Source organism: Pongo abelii, chromosome 9 (assembly GCF_028885655.2).
Source record: "Pongo abelii isolate AG06213 chromosome 9, NHGRI_mPonAbe1-v2.0_pri, whole genome shotgun sequence".
Classification (NCBI taxonomy): Eukaryota; Metazoa; Chordata; class Mammalia; order Primates; family Hominidae; genus Pongo; species Pongo abelii.
The window spans coordinates 74,343,163-74,360,250 of NC_071994.2; the positions used below are offsets into that span (position 1 = coordinate 74,343,163).

Genomic DNA, 17,088 nt, shown 5'->3' on the forward strand with positions numbered 1-17,088 from the left:
GGGGAATGGCCTGCCTACCCCAGGGGTCAAAGGTCAAGGAGTATGGCTGTAATGAGCTATTCTATAGTTGTATTCCCAGTATGCTGTGGGCTACTAGACAGCAGGTGTTGCAGCTTCTCTGTTTTACCTCAGGGTACATCCTAGAGCCCATGAGGGCCTGGGCTCTGGGGCTATTCCCTAGAGATGGACAAGGCGCCAGACCAAACTCTTTAATTTGACAAACTGCACTAAGCATCTACTTTGAGCAGGGTGCTGTGCCAGGAATTGGGAGCACAAAAACGATTAAGTCATGTTATCTCCCCTCAAGGAGCCTGCAGTCAATTGCTCCTGAACTGAGTTAGGCTAAGTAAAAACCAGCCAGTGTGTGGGCAATGGGCTGGGGTGGGGTGGGGGGAAGGGCCAGAAGGGAAGGATTGCAAGCAGAGAGGGTGGCAGACAAATGCAGGCAGGAAATCAACAGAGTATGTGCAGGGAGGCAGAGGCAGGCCATTGTGGCTGGTGCATGCAGTACAAAGCAGGGAGCAGCAGGAGCATGCCTGCATGCCAGGTTAGGGCAGCAAGGAACATGCAAAGGTTTTAAATGGGAGTGGCACTGTTAGATACGTGTTTTGCAAAGATCACTCCAGCTGGTAAGAACTGATTCTAGGGGAAGGAAGGGAGGCAGGGACACCAGTGAAGGAGCTGCCTGGTTCAGATGGGAGACGTGGACACCCTGAGTTAGGGCAGTGGTATTAGGAAGAGAGTGGAAAGGCCAGGTGTTTGATCCTTCATCGGCTGTAAGGGGTGAGGGGGAGGGAGGGGCCAAGGAAGCACCTGAGTTTCTGTTTAAGAGACCAGTGAATGGTGGTCTCTACACAGATCAGAACACAGGAGATGAGCAGGCTGGGGAGGGGGGGTAGTCTGGTTCTGAATGTGCTGAATAGATAGCTGGTTGCCTTTCTGAGGAGCATAGTGGGGCTTAGAGGTGCTGAGCTCCCAGGAGGTCTGCCCAACAGGGCAGGCAGCCTCCCTTCCTCAGGATCGAGAGCAGCTCTGGATTCTGGAAGGAGAGCCTCACTTTGAATGCCAAGGCTCTGGCTTGCAGGTTGTCCTGGTTTGGCTCCAGTGGCCCTAGACCAGAGAGGCCATGGGGGCCTGAGCTGTGGGGCTGACGCTTTATCTCCTCCGTTTGTAAGGTGGTAACCGTGCGCCAGCCTTGCTAGAGGCCCTGCAGCTGGGGATCACACTGATAAATTCACTGTATTACTTTGCACAAATCAATATCCCAGCACTTACCAGGGGTTGATGTGACCAAAATTGGTTTCAGCCAATTCGTGAGGGTAATAAATGGCCATTTATCAAATCAATTCATTCTGCGGCACTTCTCTGGCTGCCCATCCTCATGGTACCCATGGGGTGCCAGGCTCCATCCAGCCAGTCCCTACCACACGTGACACTAGCTTGGAGAACTCAGGGAGGCCTGGCCTAGCCTCTAGATCTGCCTCACTCTCCTGGACCTGCTTCAGTCTGAGGTCCCGAGGTGTTGGGTGCTGCTTGCCTACCATAAGTTCTGACCCAGAGAGTGCTTCATGCTTCAGCTGGGCTGGCAGTTGCAACCACCAGGCTGCCTTATTCCCTCGTGCTTGGGTTTAGAAGCCTCTGGGAGCTGGTCACAAGGACTGGGCATGGCTCTGAACATTATCATTGTGATCCCCAGCTGCAGGGCTTCTCAGCAAGGTGGATGCAGTAACTTCCTTACAAATGGAGGTTAAAAAGCACCAACCCCTCAATCCAGGCATACCACACGACCAGGTAGGGCCTTCCTGGGGCAGTGGTATTTTAAACTTCAGCTGAGTGTCAGAATCACCTGAAGGGCCTGTTAACATAGAGATCCCAGAATTTTTGATTCCACAGGTGTGGAATAAGCCTGAGATCTGATTTTTAACGGGTTCCCAGAAGATAGTGATGCCGCTGGTCCAGAGACCATGCTTTGAGAACCACTGTGTTGGGGGATACACCTTTGTCTTCGCCTGGCCTGGGGTTCCTCTTCCCTTGCCTCATCTATCTGAAATCAAGCCCAAGGAGTGGTGCTCCAGAGTCGGAGAACAAAGATGAGGCCACTGTATTCAGCAGAACCTTAGTTTTAATTATCGGCTCGTGGGGTCTGCACAGGCAGGAGGGCCATTACATTAGGGATTACACCAGAGGGCAGTCTGGCTCCCAGGGATCAAAGTATGGAAATAAGAGCTTCAGGGGTGGAGAAGACACTCAGAAGTTGTTCAGGATATTTTCTATAAAATTAGGCCAGCTGCTGACAAACTATCTGGAAGTGATAGAAGAGTCCCAGGTTGACAGATGGGGACATAAGTTCTGGCTCAGCTGCTACATTGCTAGTGACAGACAAGCTCCCATCCCTCTCTGGGTCTCAATTCTCCCACTTGAAAAATGGGGTTGAGGGTAGCGGACCAGATGACGGTCAGAGTTAAATTCTATGCATAGGAAAGCAGCCTTGAGCAAGTGATTTAGGTATTCTGTGTCTTGGCTTCCTCAGCAGTAAAATGGGATTTAGCAGTACCAACCTCAAAGGATTGCCATAAGGATTAAATGACACAAGACATGCAGAGAGCTTATAACAATGTCTGGCATATAGATAGTACTCAACAAATGCTAATTTTTAATATGATTAGCAGCGCCTATCCAATTTGGTGACGACAGGATGTACCCCTCAAAGGGCACCACTCTGCCCTTTCTGGTGTCCCACATACTCACCAGCACCCACTGTGGCGATGGCGCTCTCCTGGCCAATGATGTGCTCCTTCAGTCGCTGCTCCAGGGGGAAGCGGCGCCGCTCCTCGGCCTCACGCTTCCGCTGCTTCTCTTGGTACTGTGGGGAGAGAGGGCAAATGGTTGAGGGCTGCCGGGCCCATAGCACCATAGCTTCACTCTATCCCCCAACTCGGGGAAAACACAGGTCTGGGTCTCCAGGGGTCCTGCTTCATAGCTGTGGTTCATGGTCACTGGAGGCTGGTCCAGCCCTTTCCACTCTCCACTCAGGTGGCTGCCGCTCAGGGGTCTCGGCTCACTCTGCTGGTAGAGTAAGTACTGCTAGCAGATTAACCCTGGCTCTGGAGTCTGACAGAAGACCTGGGTCCAAGCCCAGCTTTATCACTTATGAGATGTGCTTATCACCTGGAGCAAGTTATTTCACCTCAGTTTTCTCATCAGCAAATTGGGGATTAAATATTAATATGATGATGTATGTAACAGGCCTAGCATCATGCTTGGCATGGAATAAGTGCTTAATAAGTACAAATTCCTTTCTCTTTCCTCTTGAAAAACGTTTTGTTCAAAAGAGAGCTATGAACACCCTCCATTTCAATTATGTTGCATTTCAATTAAACATAATTATTCAGCAGTTGCTGCGTGCCCAGCCTTGTGCATGGCCATGATGAAAGGGTGGGGCAGGGGAAGGAGGACTGTGCCCTGTCGCCTGGGAGGTTCTAGTTGATGCTGAGGGTCTGGCATGTCTGGCCCTGGGCGTCATCCACTTCACAAAAGGCAGCAGGAGAAGCCTAAGCTTGGTTGTCCGCACAGAAGAGGAGACCCGGGCTTGCCCTCAGGCAGCTCAAAGTCAGGAGATGAGGCTTGGCCTGCACACAAATACTTTGCAACCATTTTCCTCACGGGTCCAAAGCATGAATGTTTATCTCTAGCACTGTATCTTTCACTAAAAAAACACAAAAACCTACTTGAAAACAAGTTTGGTGAATGTAAGTCTGTCCTCTAAATCAATTATGAGCTCCCCAAGGACAGGCCCTATCTTTGACTCACTGCTATTTCTAGCATGGGTCCTGGCATAGTGGGGCATCTGGTGAGTGTTTGCAAAAATGACAGATACAAAGAGGAGAGAATTAACAGCTAGATTGAGTGGTGTAGGAGTACAGAAAGGAAGGACACATAAGTGTGGAACATCTGTTGGGGGGCTTCCTGGGGAACAGAAGCTGGAGGAGGACTGGGCCAGGAGGGAGCCGTGGGACTGTCTGGAGAACAGGCAGGGAGAGGTGAGGGCAGGGGCCTGATGGTAGAGTATTTGTGGAGGTTGGGAGTTGGAGGGGAAGGAAGCAGATCTTGAAATGGAAAGGAATGACCAGGTCTTCAGGAGGCTCCTTTCCCCCAAGCCTGTAACACTAACATCTTTCTGGAAAGAGAGCTGTCAAAGTCAGGCCCTGTCACAAAAGTTGTGGTTGCAGATTGCTCTTGCGGGCAGAGTGGATAAAAAATACCTACTGCTTGGGTAGTGTTTTCCTGTTACAGTAGTGACCTTGACAGAAGTTAAAAAAAATAAATAGCAAACAATCCAATTTTGGCTGTTGCTATCAGTCTATAACTGAAAGCTCCCATCAGTCCTGGGGTTTCATATGGAGCAATAATTCGGCGCCAATCCCAATGGAGTGACACTTGCCGGTTGGAATCCAGAGTGTCACTGTGCAGCTCCCTCAGGCGCCACATACATCACTTGGCTCTGCCGACTTCAGCCATAGATCTGCTTTTTCCTCCTCCCTGCCCACCCAGCCCCGCTCAGCACTTAGGTCCACTGGGCTGGAGGCTCTGATGGTGAGATGCATGCATACTGGCTGGGACAGTGCTGACTTGCAGTCGGGCAGGCCATGGAAGGAGCCTGAAGGGACAGAAGCTGGCTTGCAAGGGTTTGTTGGGTCAGTTTCCTCACTTCTCTTCAGTGATGAGTCCCAGAGTATGCCTGCCTCTGGGCCTTTGCTGACACTATCACCCTACTACAAAGGTCTTCTCTCTTCCCACCAACCTCCAATGTGGTACTGTCTAGGGAGTCTGTTGTAAGGCTTTGTGCCTACCCCAGGCCCTGGGACCTCTGGTACACTTAAATAACTTCCTATTTGTCTCTCCTTCCTGGACCATGAGGTCACTGGTTACAAGACCATGTTTGTTTATCTCTATAGTTCCAGTGCCTAGCAAAGGGCCTGGCTCACAGCGGGTGTCAGTTTGTGTTGCTAACTGAATAAAGGTGACTACCGTTTGTGGAATGGCTGCTGTATGCCAGGCACTGTACTCAGCAACTTATACACAGCATCTGCTTTAATTCTTTCAGCCGTCTCCATCTGAGGTTTGGCTCTTCTTTTGGCTCACAGTGAGGCAAGTTGTGTACAAAAATATGCTTTGCTCCAGATAGACCTGAGTTCACCCCTCAACTTCATCTACTTCCTAGCTAGCTGACCCTGGGGAAGTTAAGCTCCCAGAATCTTAGTTTTCCTCATTAAAACACAGGATAGTATTCATAGTTTTAGCCTGTAGGATCCTTGTGGAATGCCACAAGGTGAGGATTAAATGAGATAATGCATTAATATATAAGTTCTTAGCAGAGTCTCTGGCACATAGCATTAAGAGGTAGTCTGAGTGATCAAAATGGCTACCCTCTACCTAACCCTTATTAAACCTTAGATAAATGTGACTCCTCTTCTCCTTCACTGCATTTTGATAACAGACTGTCTAATCTAGTGCCTTTTTTGTTTTTGGTACTGGAATTCTTTAACTAATTTAATTGTGGGTGGAATTCCACAGATAATAAGAAGAGTTACCCTGGCTCAAGCAGAAGCCAGGAGCCAAGTCCACTTGGTTGCTACCACTGCCCCAGAGGCGGCTCTTGGGGCTCCATCTCTAGGAACCCTAGGTCTGCAGTGTGCAGTCTCAACACTTACCCGGCTCTAGAGGTGCCTCCACTGCCTGAGGCGGCTCAGCTTTGCTGTCAGTTTTCCTTATGTGATAGAGAATTCCACCTCTGGGTACATCCATTGGTCTGTGGGGCCTCACAGAACGTATCTTTTCCCTTTGCCACAGGCAAAGTCTAACATAACTTTTCTTTCCACTTTGTTGATTTGGGTATGACCAGTGTGGCCTCCCTAAGTCTTCTCTGGGGAAACACTTCTACTTCCTGTAACTCTTCTTCAGTGTCATGGTTTTAGGTTGTTTGGTATTCCTGTTTGTTTCTTGGGCAAAGGAAAGGACTCCTTGACTTCTATGGAGGTGACAGGTGGGGTGGGGATAGTTATACCGTGAACTGGTTAGTTTTCCAGGAGCTTTCTAGATGGTCTTGGGAAAGATTCAAACCATGGCCTAAATCTCAGCACATTCTGATTCTCCCCAGCCTGAAGTCCCAGATATCTATGCCAATTCAGTAACACCTCAGAAAATGGATCAGACTTCTTGATAAAAATGTAAAGGACACTGAGATTAAGCCAGGCAGGCAGAAGATTACTGCTTCATGCTCTTTTCACAATGCTTAGCACAGAGTTTGTGCTAAAAAACATATGAAATGAATGACTGACTTCTTTTATTTTATATATATATATTTTTTGAGACAGAGTCTCACTCTGTCGCCGAGGCTGAGTGCAGTGGCACTGTGTCGGCTCACTGCAACCTCCGTCTCCTGGGTTCAAGCAATTCTCCTGCCTCAGTCTCCCAAGTAGCTGGGATTCTAGGCGCCCACCACCACGCCCGGCTAGTTTTTATATTTTTAGTAGAGATGGGGTTTCACCATGTTGGCCAGGCTGGTCTTGAACTCCTGACTTCAGGTGATCCACTCATCTTGGCCTCCCAAAGTGTTGGGATTACAGGTGTGAGCCACTGCGCCCGGCAATGATTGACTTGTGCCCAGCCTTGTGAAAGGCTAGCCAGTGGAGTAAACTAGAGAAGGAAAAATACTTGATATATATATATATTCTATTTGGAGGAGAGGAGAAAGAAGGATGGGAGGAGCTTGGTAAGGGCTCTATAAATACTATTGTTCTTGTCTTTGAGGAGATGGGGAGGAAGGCTACAAGACGAGTTCAAGGCTCTGCTCTGATAGGGATCCAGTAGAGAAGAAGAGAAGGCAGGAATTCAGCCTGCAGAAGCAGAGGGCACTGAGCTGAGAGGCACTGTAAAGGAGCTACCCAGGAGAGCAGGAGTCGGGGAGTGAGCATCTTCTTAATAAAAGCCACACACAATTAGCTTCAGAAGCCCTCACCTGGAGCCATCAGCGACCAGCTTCCCATGCTGCATCTTGGCTGGATAATCACAGTCACTGGTTTCCATCAGTCTTGATTTAATATGGCACCCCTCCTGGCTGTGAGTGCATTTACAGGAAAGGGCTGGGAGGCCGAGGCGAAGCCTAGCTGGGCTCGCTTTGCTTAGAGGTGGGTGGCTGGGCTGAGTGGCTCTGCGGGGGAGGGTTACAGAAGGGATATGGCAGGCATCTCAACTGTTGGGCATCCCTCAGGGCAGAGGTCAGACAGTGAACCTGGCAGTGTGTTCACTGAGGGGGCAGCTGAAGTAGGCAGAACAAGACCCTGGGCAAGAATGGGAAGGTAGGTATGGAGGGGGAAGAGAAGAGAGGCCAAGCTGCAGTTTGCCTCTCAAGGGGAGGTCAGGCCTATAGAGTCCACCTGCTACTCATAGATAAACTCGGGTATGCCCCATACTCCTGAATCCCTGACTCAGATGGTAACTCATATCATAGTCAGGGCTTCTACCATGTCCTGAAATGGTATGACATACAGGCCTGAGAAGGAAGGTCAACAAAGGGAACAAGGGGTAACAGATGAGATGGTAGGGGTGGGGATGACGATGGAGAAAGCCTGGAGGAGGGGAATGATAAAAGAGGAGCCCAGGAGTGCCAACAAAGAAGTCTAGGGGATGCAGAGCAGATGGGAACACAAGACTGGGAGATGAGAGAGGCACCCAAGGAATTTGAAAGTCTCTTAAACTAGTCCACAAAGGACACATCCCTGTGGAGGAAGGCCAAACACAAAGCAGATGTCAGCCCCTTCACACTTGGTAATCACTAGGTCGGCATCCCAGATTCCATTCTCCTCTCTTCCAGTCCATCCTCCTTTTGCTGCTAAAGCCAATATTTTAAACATGTAAATCTGATCATGTCACTCCTCTGCAAATAGCTAGGTGGATCAGAGACAAGACTGATGAGAGAAGGTTGAGGGGCGAAGAGTGGCTAAAGTGAGAAAATGAGTTTGTGCTCGTCTCAGGTGGAACTCCTGACCTCAGGTGATCCACCCGTCTTGGCCTCCCAAAGTGCTGGGATTACAGGCGTGAGCCACTGCGCCCGGCAATGACTGATTAAATTTTAAAGACATGAGCCATGTGCCCAGCCTTGTGAAAGGCTAGCCAGTGGAGTAAACTAGAGAAGGAAAAATACTTGATATGTATATATTCTATTTGGAGGAGAGGAGAAAGAAGGATGGGAGGAGCTTGGTAAGGGCTCTATAAATACAGGCTACTACAGGCATCATATCAGAGGCATGTGATGTTGATTTATCTCATAACTGGTAGTCTTAACTTCGATCACTAGGTTAAGGTGGTGGCTGCCAGTTTTCTTCACTATTATTTTTCCCTTTGTAATTAAAAAGTATCTTGTGGGGAGAGACTTTGACACTGTGTATATATCCTGTTACTCTTCAAACTTCAACTCATTAATTTTAGCACTCACTGATTTGGGACTGGGTGTTTTAATCCTCATAGCCCTATGAAGTTGACAGTATCATCATCCCCATTGTACAGAGATTAAGTACATTCAAGCAAGGTTCTACTGGCAGCGAGTGTAGAGACAGAACAGTAACCCTTGCAGTCTGATTCCAAAGCCTGCACCGTCCACCTGGAGATAAGGAAAGACTTGCCTTCAGGGAGTTCAGTCTGTTTAGGAAGATGAGACTTAAAACAGAAACTTTCTATCTGTTAGAAGTATTAATGCTTCTAGTGAAGGGCAACTTGATACATTTATTGAAAATAAACCCCACAGGGTGTTCTTGCCAGAAATGCATAATCTGAGTTTAATCACAACGAAACAGCAGATAAACCCAAATTGAGGGACATTTTACAAAATAACCAACCTGCACTTGTTAAAATGTCAAGGTCGGCTGGGTGTGGTGGCTCACGCCTGTAATCCCAGCACTTTGGGAGGCCGAGGCGGGCAGATCACGAGGTCAAGAGATCGAGACCATCCTAGCCAACATGGTGAAACCTCGTCTTTACTAAAAATACAAAAATTAGCTGGGCGTGGTGGCGGGTGCCTGTAGTTCCAGCTACTCTGGAGGCTGAGGCTGGAAAATTGCTTGAACCCAGGAGGCGGAGGTTGCAGTGAACTGAGATCGCACCACTGCACTCCAGCCTGGTGACAGAGCGAGACCCCATCTCAAAAAAAAAAAAAAAGTCAAGGTCATAAAAGTCAAGGAAAGACTGAGGAACCATTCCAGATTATTATGTTTTATTTTTCTTTTTGATTTCCACATCATAACGTTTGGACCATTCCAGATTAAAGAAGGTTAAAGAGACATGACAACCGAATGCAACTTGGATTTTGAAACTGTCTTTTCTTGTAAGGAGAATTATTAGGACAACTTGTGAGATAGGAATAACATCCGTAGATTAGTTAACATCAATATTAATGTCCTGATTTTGATGATTATACTGAGGTTCTGTAAGAAAATTCATCTTTTTTTAGGAAATACATACAAATATTTAGGGGTAAAGGGGCATCATGTGTAAACTTATTCTCAAATCATTGAGAAAAAAATTATATATATATCCTTATATGTATTATTTATGTACATAAATAATAAAGCAAGTATGATAAGATGTTAATAGTTGGGAATCTAGGTGAAGGATTTATACGAATTAGTTGTACTATCTCTAAAATTATGCAAAAATAAAAGTTAAAAATATCAGGATAATGCCTACCCTTGGGGGATGAGTCTGGAAGGGAGTCTGAGGCAGGCTTTTGGGGTGCTTCTAACAGTCTATTTCTCGATAAGGTGTGTCTTGTATGTGAAAATACAGTGAGCTGTACATTTCTGATATGTGTATCTTATACAAGTATATTTCAATAAAAAGCTTTTAAAAGTTAAAAAAAAGGCCAGGCATGGTGGCTCACGCCTATAATCCCAGCACTTTGGGAGGCCGAGGTGGGTGCATCACTTGAGGTCAGGAGTTTGAGACCAGCCTGGCCAACATGGTGAAACCCTGTCTCTGTCTCTACTAAAAATACAAAAATTAGCCAGTTGTGGTGTGGCCCCTGTAATCCCAGCTACTAGGGAGGCTGAGGCAGGAGAATCGCTTGAATCTGGAAGGCAGAGGTTGCAGTGAGCTGAGACTGTGCCACTGCACTCGAGCCTGGGCGACACAGCAAGACTCCATCTCAAAAAAAAGAAAAAAATAAAAATAAAAGTTAAAAAAAGGGAAAGAGAAAGTTGGTCCCTAAAAAGCACTTAGCACTGTGTCTGGCCCATACCATCGTAAGCCACAGGGCCAAGTACAGAGCCAGGCACATGGCAAGCTGGCACCTGTAATGAGAGGCAAAGCAGAGAATGGGTTGAGTGAGGCCGAGGGGAGGAAGAACATAACCCTCCTACCCTCCTGTGTGCTCCCCCTCTCCCCTCCTGCAGGGCTGCACTCAGCTCTGAGAGGAGCACCCAGGCTCTCAGCCTGGAATGCGGGCCCAGGGGAGCATCACATCCCCAGCTACCCCTGAAGCAAATGAAAAAATATAGAGATAGGAAATGTGCTTGTGATCCTGTCACTGGGATATGCAAATAAAATATATAGGATAGGCCTATCTGCCTAATATTCCTGCCGATGCATTCTTTGGGTGTGATTAAAATGAGCAATAAATTCCTTGTGAGTCTCGGTGCAGTGAGGATTGGGAGTGGAGATGCAGGCTGGCACGAGCATGTTCCCCTCAGCTGAATATTCATCATGGGATAGCTCCACATATTTTTGTTTTATCTGCTATCATGTCAACAGAGATATATTTCTACCTCTCCTTCGTCTCTTAGTTAAGACATGAAAATGGTCCTGGCTTTAAGTATTAAACTCTCCATCTATTGAAATCCTTCAAAGTGAGATTACAGGCTACCTCCTCTTTGAAGCCTGCCCTGCTCTCTCTGCCAGGAGGTGATCCACGCTTTCTTGGAGACTCTACCAACTCTGCGAACCCTCCTAAGACAAATCAGTCTGCAGGTATCAGAGCTAAGAGTGCCTGCCTCTCCCCCAGACAGATGGCAAACTCAGGGACAGGGGCTGGGCCTCATTACCTCTGGATATTCTCAGGGGGCCTAAGGAGGCTTCGGCGCAGAGAATGCTGAGAGAACTGAGGAAGCCAACAGTGAGGGACACATCATTCAGACCACTTAAGGTGACAGAGATTCTAGGGTAAATGATGCATTTTAAAGGGCAGAATTAAATAAAAAATTAGGCTTATGGATAATTTTAAATGGAAAAATCACCAATAATATTAAGTGAATAAAAACCAGATTCCAAATATAGAATAGGATCGTAACTCCTTCAGGGCCAAGTAGGAAACAAAAGTGTCTGATAATCAAGGACATAATGTAAGAGGGAATGGGGGGCCCTGTGGCTGGACAGTGCACACTCCCAATCCCCAAGGCATTACCTTCACATTTTTGGAAAACTCTGGGTGGCTATATAAAATGCGGCTGCCAGTTTGAGACTCCTGGTATATATGGTGGACTGTCAACCACATTTTTTACAAAAAAGGCCCTCTATATAACTATACATAGATATGATCCAGAGAAGGCTAATACAGTATCACAAGAGGAAACCTATTGTTCAATTCCTAATAGTCATTTATAACAACTTGGTTTTCTGTAAATCATCTGCTTGCTTTCCTGCAGCTTTAGTTTTCCCATCTGTGAAACAGGGGTAACGAGAACTACTTCACAGATTTGCTACAGGATTAGAAAAATATGTATTTGAGCACCTGGCACATTACCTAGATGCATTTGATAAAAACAGTATCTATCATTGTTATAATTAATTAAAAATATTAATAGTGGTTATGTCTTGGTAGGAGGGCTAGAGTCTTTGAATTAAATTCAGCTCAGTTGTCATCTCTTCCAGGAAGTCTTCCTTGATAAGTCATACCACTGATGACTCAGTGGTGTCATGGTTTACTTGCCTGTCTCCCTATCAGACTGTAGCTCCTTGAGTGTTTTACTCATCAGTCTTCTTCCCATCTAGCCCAGAACCTGGCACATAGATGTCATTCATAAATATGTACTATATTATTTATTTCTCTTCATTTTACTTTTCTGTATCTCTAAAACTTCTATAATGGGACATACGACTTTAATACAAGTTTTCTATGAGCATAATTTGACTACAGAGTGGTAGGTGGAGGTGGAGGAGGCTGAGCAGGGTGGCAGGGGGATGCTGAGCGGAGAGAAGGGGAGCCAGATAAGATCAGAGTGACAGCAACCCATGTCTAGACAAAGAGCCAGGAGATGGGGCCCAGGCTGGAGCTTCAGCAGCCTCCAGGCCTGAGTCATTATGTTATGGATGCAGGGCCTGAACTCAGAGGCAGCTGCTTCTTACTTACTGGCAGAGGGAGAAGAAACCAGGTCTAAAATGGTGTTCTTCCTACAAAAGGCTGCCTCACAATTTTGAAGAGGAAGCTTTTTGCAGTTTGGAGGAAAAATGCAGAACAGAATGAATGGGTGACCAAGTAGATGCTGAACAACTGAGAGAAAGCCAATGCCGCTGGCATCCGGGGAGGGCTGAGGGGTGCTTCACATAGGTAGAATCTGATGGGACAGCAAACCAATTAGGTGGAGATGCTCAGTGGACACAATCAGAATGGAGAAAGTCCAGACTGGATGAAGGGATCAAGTGCACAGAGGTGACAACGGATGAAATGGTCTTTCAGCTGAGAGCTAGGGAATCCCTGGACTGGCTCCAAGTGGTCTTCTTAGCCTCTAAGGCGCCCCTCCATGGTGGGACAGCTGTGTCAGGGGCTCTTCCCTGAAGCTGCTGCCCAATAAGCCTAGCCACTCTGGCTCTGCCATGGAATAAATCTCATTCCCTCTCACTCAGAGCTGTTTCTATGCTCTTCCTTTTCTGGCCAGATGCCCTATTACCATCAGCTTTCTCTCATGGCACAGTTCCTCCTGCCACCCTACTGCCCTTCTCTGCACAGATTCTAACAGAGCAATGTCTACTTCGAACGTGGTGTCTGTAATTGCCCTCCATGCTCCAGAAGGGTCTGACTGGCACAGGGGATTGCAACCGCCTTTTGTTCACTCTGGACGTTAGCCCTGTAATAATGTGGCCAACATCAAGCCACTTCCCTTGGGCAGCTAAATTTTGTGAAGGGTCCGTCAGTGGGCCTAACCCCTCCACCAGCGCTGGCACTAAGGGGACTGTTCTCTTGCTTCAGTGGCCAGACCAGTACCTGCTCTATGTCACACAAGCTCAAAAGTTACAGGTACTCTTGGCCAAGTCCAGGGCTGGTCTCTCGGGGAAAAGCCACTGGGCTTGAAAGGGGAGCTGATGATGAGCGTGCAGTCCCTAAGATTATGCGCAACAGTGCTGAGGGATTTCCTTAAGGCACTTAAGGAAGTTGACCTGACCTCCCGACCTGCTCCTAGGACAGAAAAATCTGAACAAAAGGAGAGAAGCATTTGCCCTCTGAAATTTAGTAGTTCTTTCTGGTCACAAGGGCCCCTGGGGATGGGTTGTGAAAAGCTAGTCACCCTTCCTAATTCCTTCCTTTCTCCAGGAGAAACTACTGCAAAACAGTTACTAAAAATACCAGGGAGGCAAACTCTGTATGGTTCATGTTGATTACCAAATATTTCCAGCTCTCCCATTCTAGGCACATGGTAGGCTTACTCTTCTTGGCCCCCTTATGATTGGTTTGAAACATGGGATTAGTTCTGGCCAATGAATACTGAGTGGAAGAAAAGGATCCTCCTTCTAGGCTGAGCATTTAACTGCAGATGTAAGACCCTTCAGAGCATCCTTTTCCCTCTGGCAAGCAACTAGCAACATTCCAGTGGGTGGCTGCTCTGCCTGCTGGGATCCCTAAGTGCCTAGGATGAACAGAGCCTGCCCCTCACCCACAACCACAAGGAACATGCAACATAAGGCAAAAATAAATCTTATTTTGTTTTGCTTTAAACCACTGAAATTTGGGGTTGTTACAACAGCATAATCTAGCTTATCCTGACTGATCCACAGACAATCATATGTTGCCTAGAACATTAGAAACCATTTAGTACAATGTTTTCATATCACAGAAGACTGAGCTTTAATGAGGGGATGTGGTAGCCCAAGGTCACATGGGCAGTGAGTGGTGAAGCTAGGATCAGAACCCACATCTCTTCAGTCTCAGTCCAGGGAGCTAAGTGCTTGGACTCAAGACAGAGAATATTTGCCACTAGGTGGGACCTGCCACACTGAATCATCTCAAGGTACTTCAGCCAATTTGTGGATAACAGACTCCATGAGGCTGGAAAGGGCACAAAAGTCAAAAACCAGGTCTTCCAGTCCCTGTCCTGCCACCGAACCTACCACATGACCTGTAGTCAAGCCTATTATGTTCAGTTTTGATGCTAACTCACTCTGGGACCAAAGGCAAGCCACATCACAGCCCTGGGCTCCAGTTTCTCCAGGAGTAAAATAAGTCAGCTGATTTAGGTTTCAGAGATTGAAACTTGTGGCAACAGCAGAGTCCCCTCAGAGGCTGCCCCACGAGTGAAGGGCAGGCCACGTGGGCAGTGCTCTAGTCCATCTCTCTCCTTCAACTCGAACAACTCAATTTTCCTTTGATTTATTGGCTTATGTTTTTGTAAGATTTCCCATCACTGGACTTGATTTCTAAGGTCCTTGCCATCTCTCAGATTTGTGATTCTAGTTCTTAGATTCTGTCCAGTAGTTCCTGAGTTACAGCTCTGTGGCTGGGAGAGGTGGAAGACTTAGCCCTGTTTCCAGGGAGTTCAAAAGTTTGGTTGGGAAAACAGAATTAGAATGGAGGATTTTTTGGCTCAGATTCTATACTAGGTTTTCTGGAGTGTGTGTGGAGGGGAGGGGTGAAGGAATAGTTCTAGAAAGAGTGATGATGAGAAAAGACTGTTTGATGAGACTGTAGAATACATGAGGCCTAGGAAAAATATGACTAAAATCTTTGCTTGGGCTAAGGATTTTGTCTGGCTAGAACCCCCTCCTCTGAAAAGGACCTGGGAGATCCATCACTTCATAAACCAAATTTAAAGGTAATGCTCAGAAGCCAGAAGTGGCCAAGGCCGCTCCCTGGTCATGATAGGCGCAGCTTCCTATTCTTGATGAGACTGGGGGCTGGATTTGTATTTAAACAGATAATAATCACCTAAGGAGAAGTAGCCTTTGGTGTAAAGCCTGACATAATTTAATGAGTGAAGGATTAAATGATGCATGGAGTACCCACAGGCCTCCTCCCTTCCCTGAGACTTACCTTGGCTTCAGAAGTCCTCAGAAGCTTCATCACTTCCCCTTCTCGGGCATAATCCAAGGGTGTGTGTCCCATTTCATTCCTCTGCAGGGGGTTGGCTCCTGGCAAGAGAAGAAGGATAAATAGAGGCTCTATGAACGATCAGTGGGACCTCAGCCTTCCCTTGGAGGTGGCTTAAGGCTCTGATTTCTATGTTGGGAATGTCCATGGACACCTACAAATGGTGGAAAAACATGGTACTGGGGCTCCTACATGTGCATGCACACATGTTCAATAACATACTATACACACGTAGCTGTGTTATACATACACAAATACACACAGCTGAACATGCTAAGAAAGTATGCCAAACAAATACACAGGTTAATATACCCCAGCACAAATACATGTAAACACACAATTTCATACATGTATTCATTAAAATGTCCATATTTTCCAACATATCAGAATACAGATAAACATTCATTCATGAAGCCATATAAAGGGTTCCTTTCTAAGGCAGAGAATATCCCAAGTAACAATTAAATGGTTCCCCTTCTTTCTGTTTTCTGCTACTCTCCTTTTATGCTCTCTGACCTCTGGGCATTTCCTGTCTGTCTGAGTCAGCTGAGTCCCCTGGAAGGGCATGGGCACCACCAGCAACCTGTCTATGCCACTCTGGCTGTTGGTGGGTGAGTGTGTGTGGCTGGGTATTTCCTCCAATCATTAGTTCCTGTGACTTAAGGACAAAGACTTTGAGTATGACAAGAAGAAGGGGTTAGCTTGGGGCCATGTGTCTATCTTCTCTCTAAGTTCTGGCAGCTGACAAGCCTGTATCAAGTGTCTACTTTGTGCCAGCCTTGGCAGTTATGGAGGAAAGGTCACTCTGACTCTCTGTGCTGTCACAGCCTTCCCAAAGCCCATGTGTAAGCACCTCACTGTTCTTCAAAAACCATCCATTCCATTCAAGTCGGCAGACCCTGAATGAATGGGGCCTGAGGATGCAGAAGAATCAGATCTGGCCCTGCCCTTTAGGGAAGGGCAGGAAGACAGAAACATAATTAGAAAATTACTTTGTACACAGCAGATGCTTAATAAATGTGTGTGACACAGAACATTAAGGTAATAATTATCTAGTATTTTTTGAGCTTCTCTCTTGCTCAGGAAGCACTGTCTGAAGTAAAGAAGGTTAAGACTCAGTCCCTGCCATAGGATAGAATGGGCTGGCTGGGAAACCAATTAGCACAGGGCATGGCTCAGGGTGGGTGTCCAGCCACTGCTGATGTACAGTAAAAACCAGTGTTTCTCAATCCAGTATGTGAAAACATTTATATCATGATACAGAAGTATTCCTATTGCAAGTCTCTACTTAAAAAATTTTATTTTTAATTAAAAAAATTTTTAATTCAATTTTTAAAATTTAAATTAAATTTTTTAATTAAAAAAATTTTTTTTGGCCAGGCGTGGTGACTCACGCCTGTAATCTCAGCACTTTGGGAGGCCAAGGCAGGCGGATCACGGGGTCAGGAGATTGAGACCATCCTGGCTAACACAGTGAAACGCCATCTCTCCAAAAAAATACAAAACATTAGCCGGGCGTGGTGGTAGGTGCTTGTAGTCCCAGCTACTCGGGAGGCCGAGGCAGGAGAATGGTGTGAACCCGGGAGGTGGAGCTTGCAGTGAGCAGAGATCGCACCACTGCACTCCAGCCTGGGCGACAGAGCGAGACTCCGTCTCAAAAAAAAAAAAAATTTTAAGAGACAGGGTCTCACTATGTTGCCCAGGCTGGTCTTGAATTCCTGGGCTCAAGCAATCCTCCTGCC

General features: G+C 46.8%; 1 protein-coding gene across 5 annotated transcripts in view; it reads right to left on the bottom strand.

Annotated features, from left to right (window-relative positions):
* CLPB (ClpB family mitochondrial disaggregase) overlaps positions 1-17,088 on the bottom strand; it is a 147,030-nt gene that overhangs the window by 24,755 nt on the left and 105,187 nt on the right. For all 5 annotated transcript variants that reach the window (NM_001133667.1, XM_054523845.2, XM_054523844.2 and 2 more), the window contains 2 exon segments: positions 2,749-2,863; positions 15,290-15,387. In NM_001133667.1, the coding sequence (NP_001127139.1) occupies positions 2,749-2,863; positions 15,290-15,387 (213 nt within the window).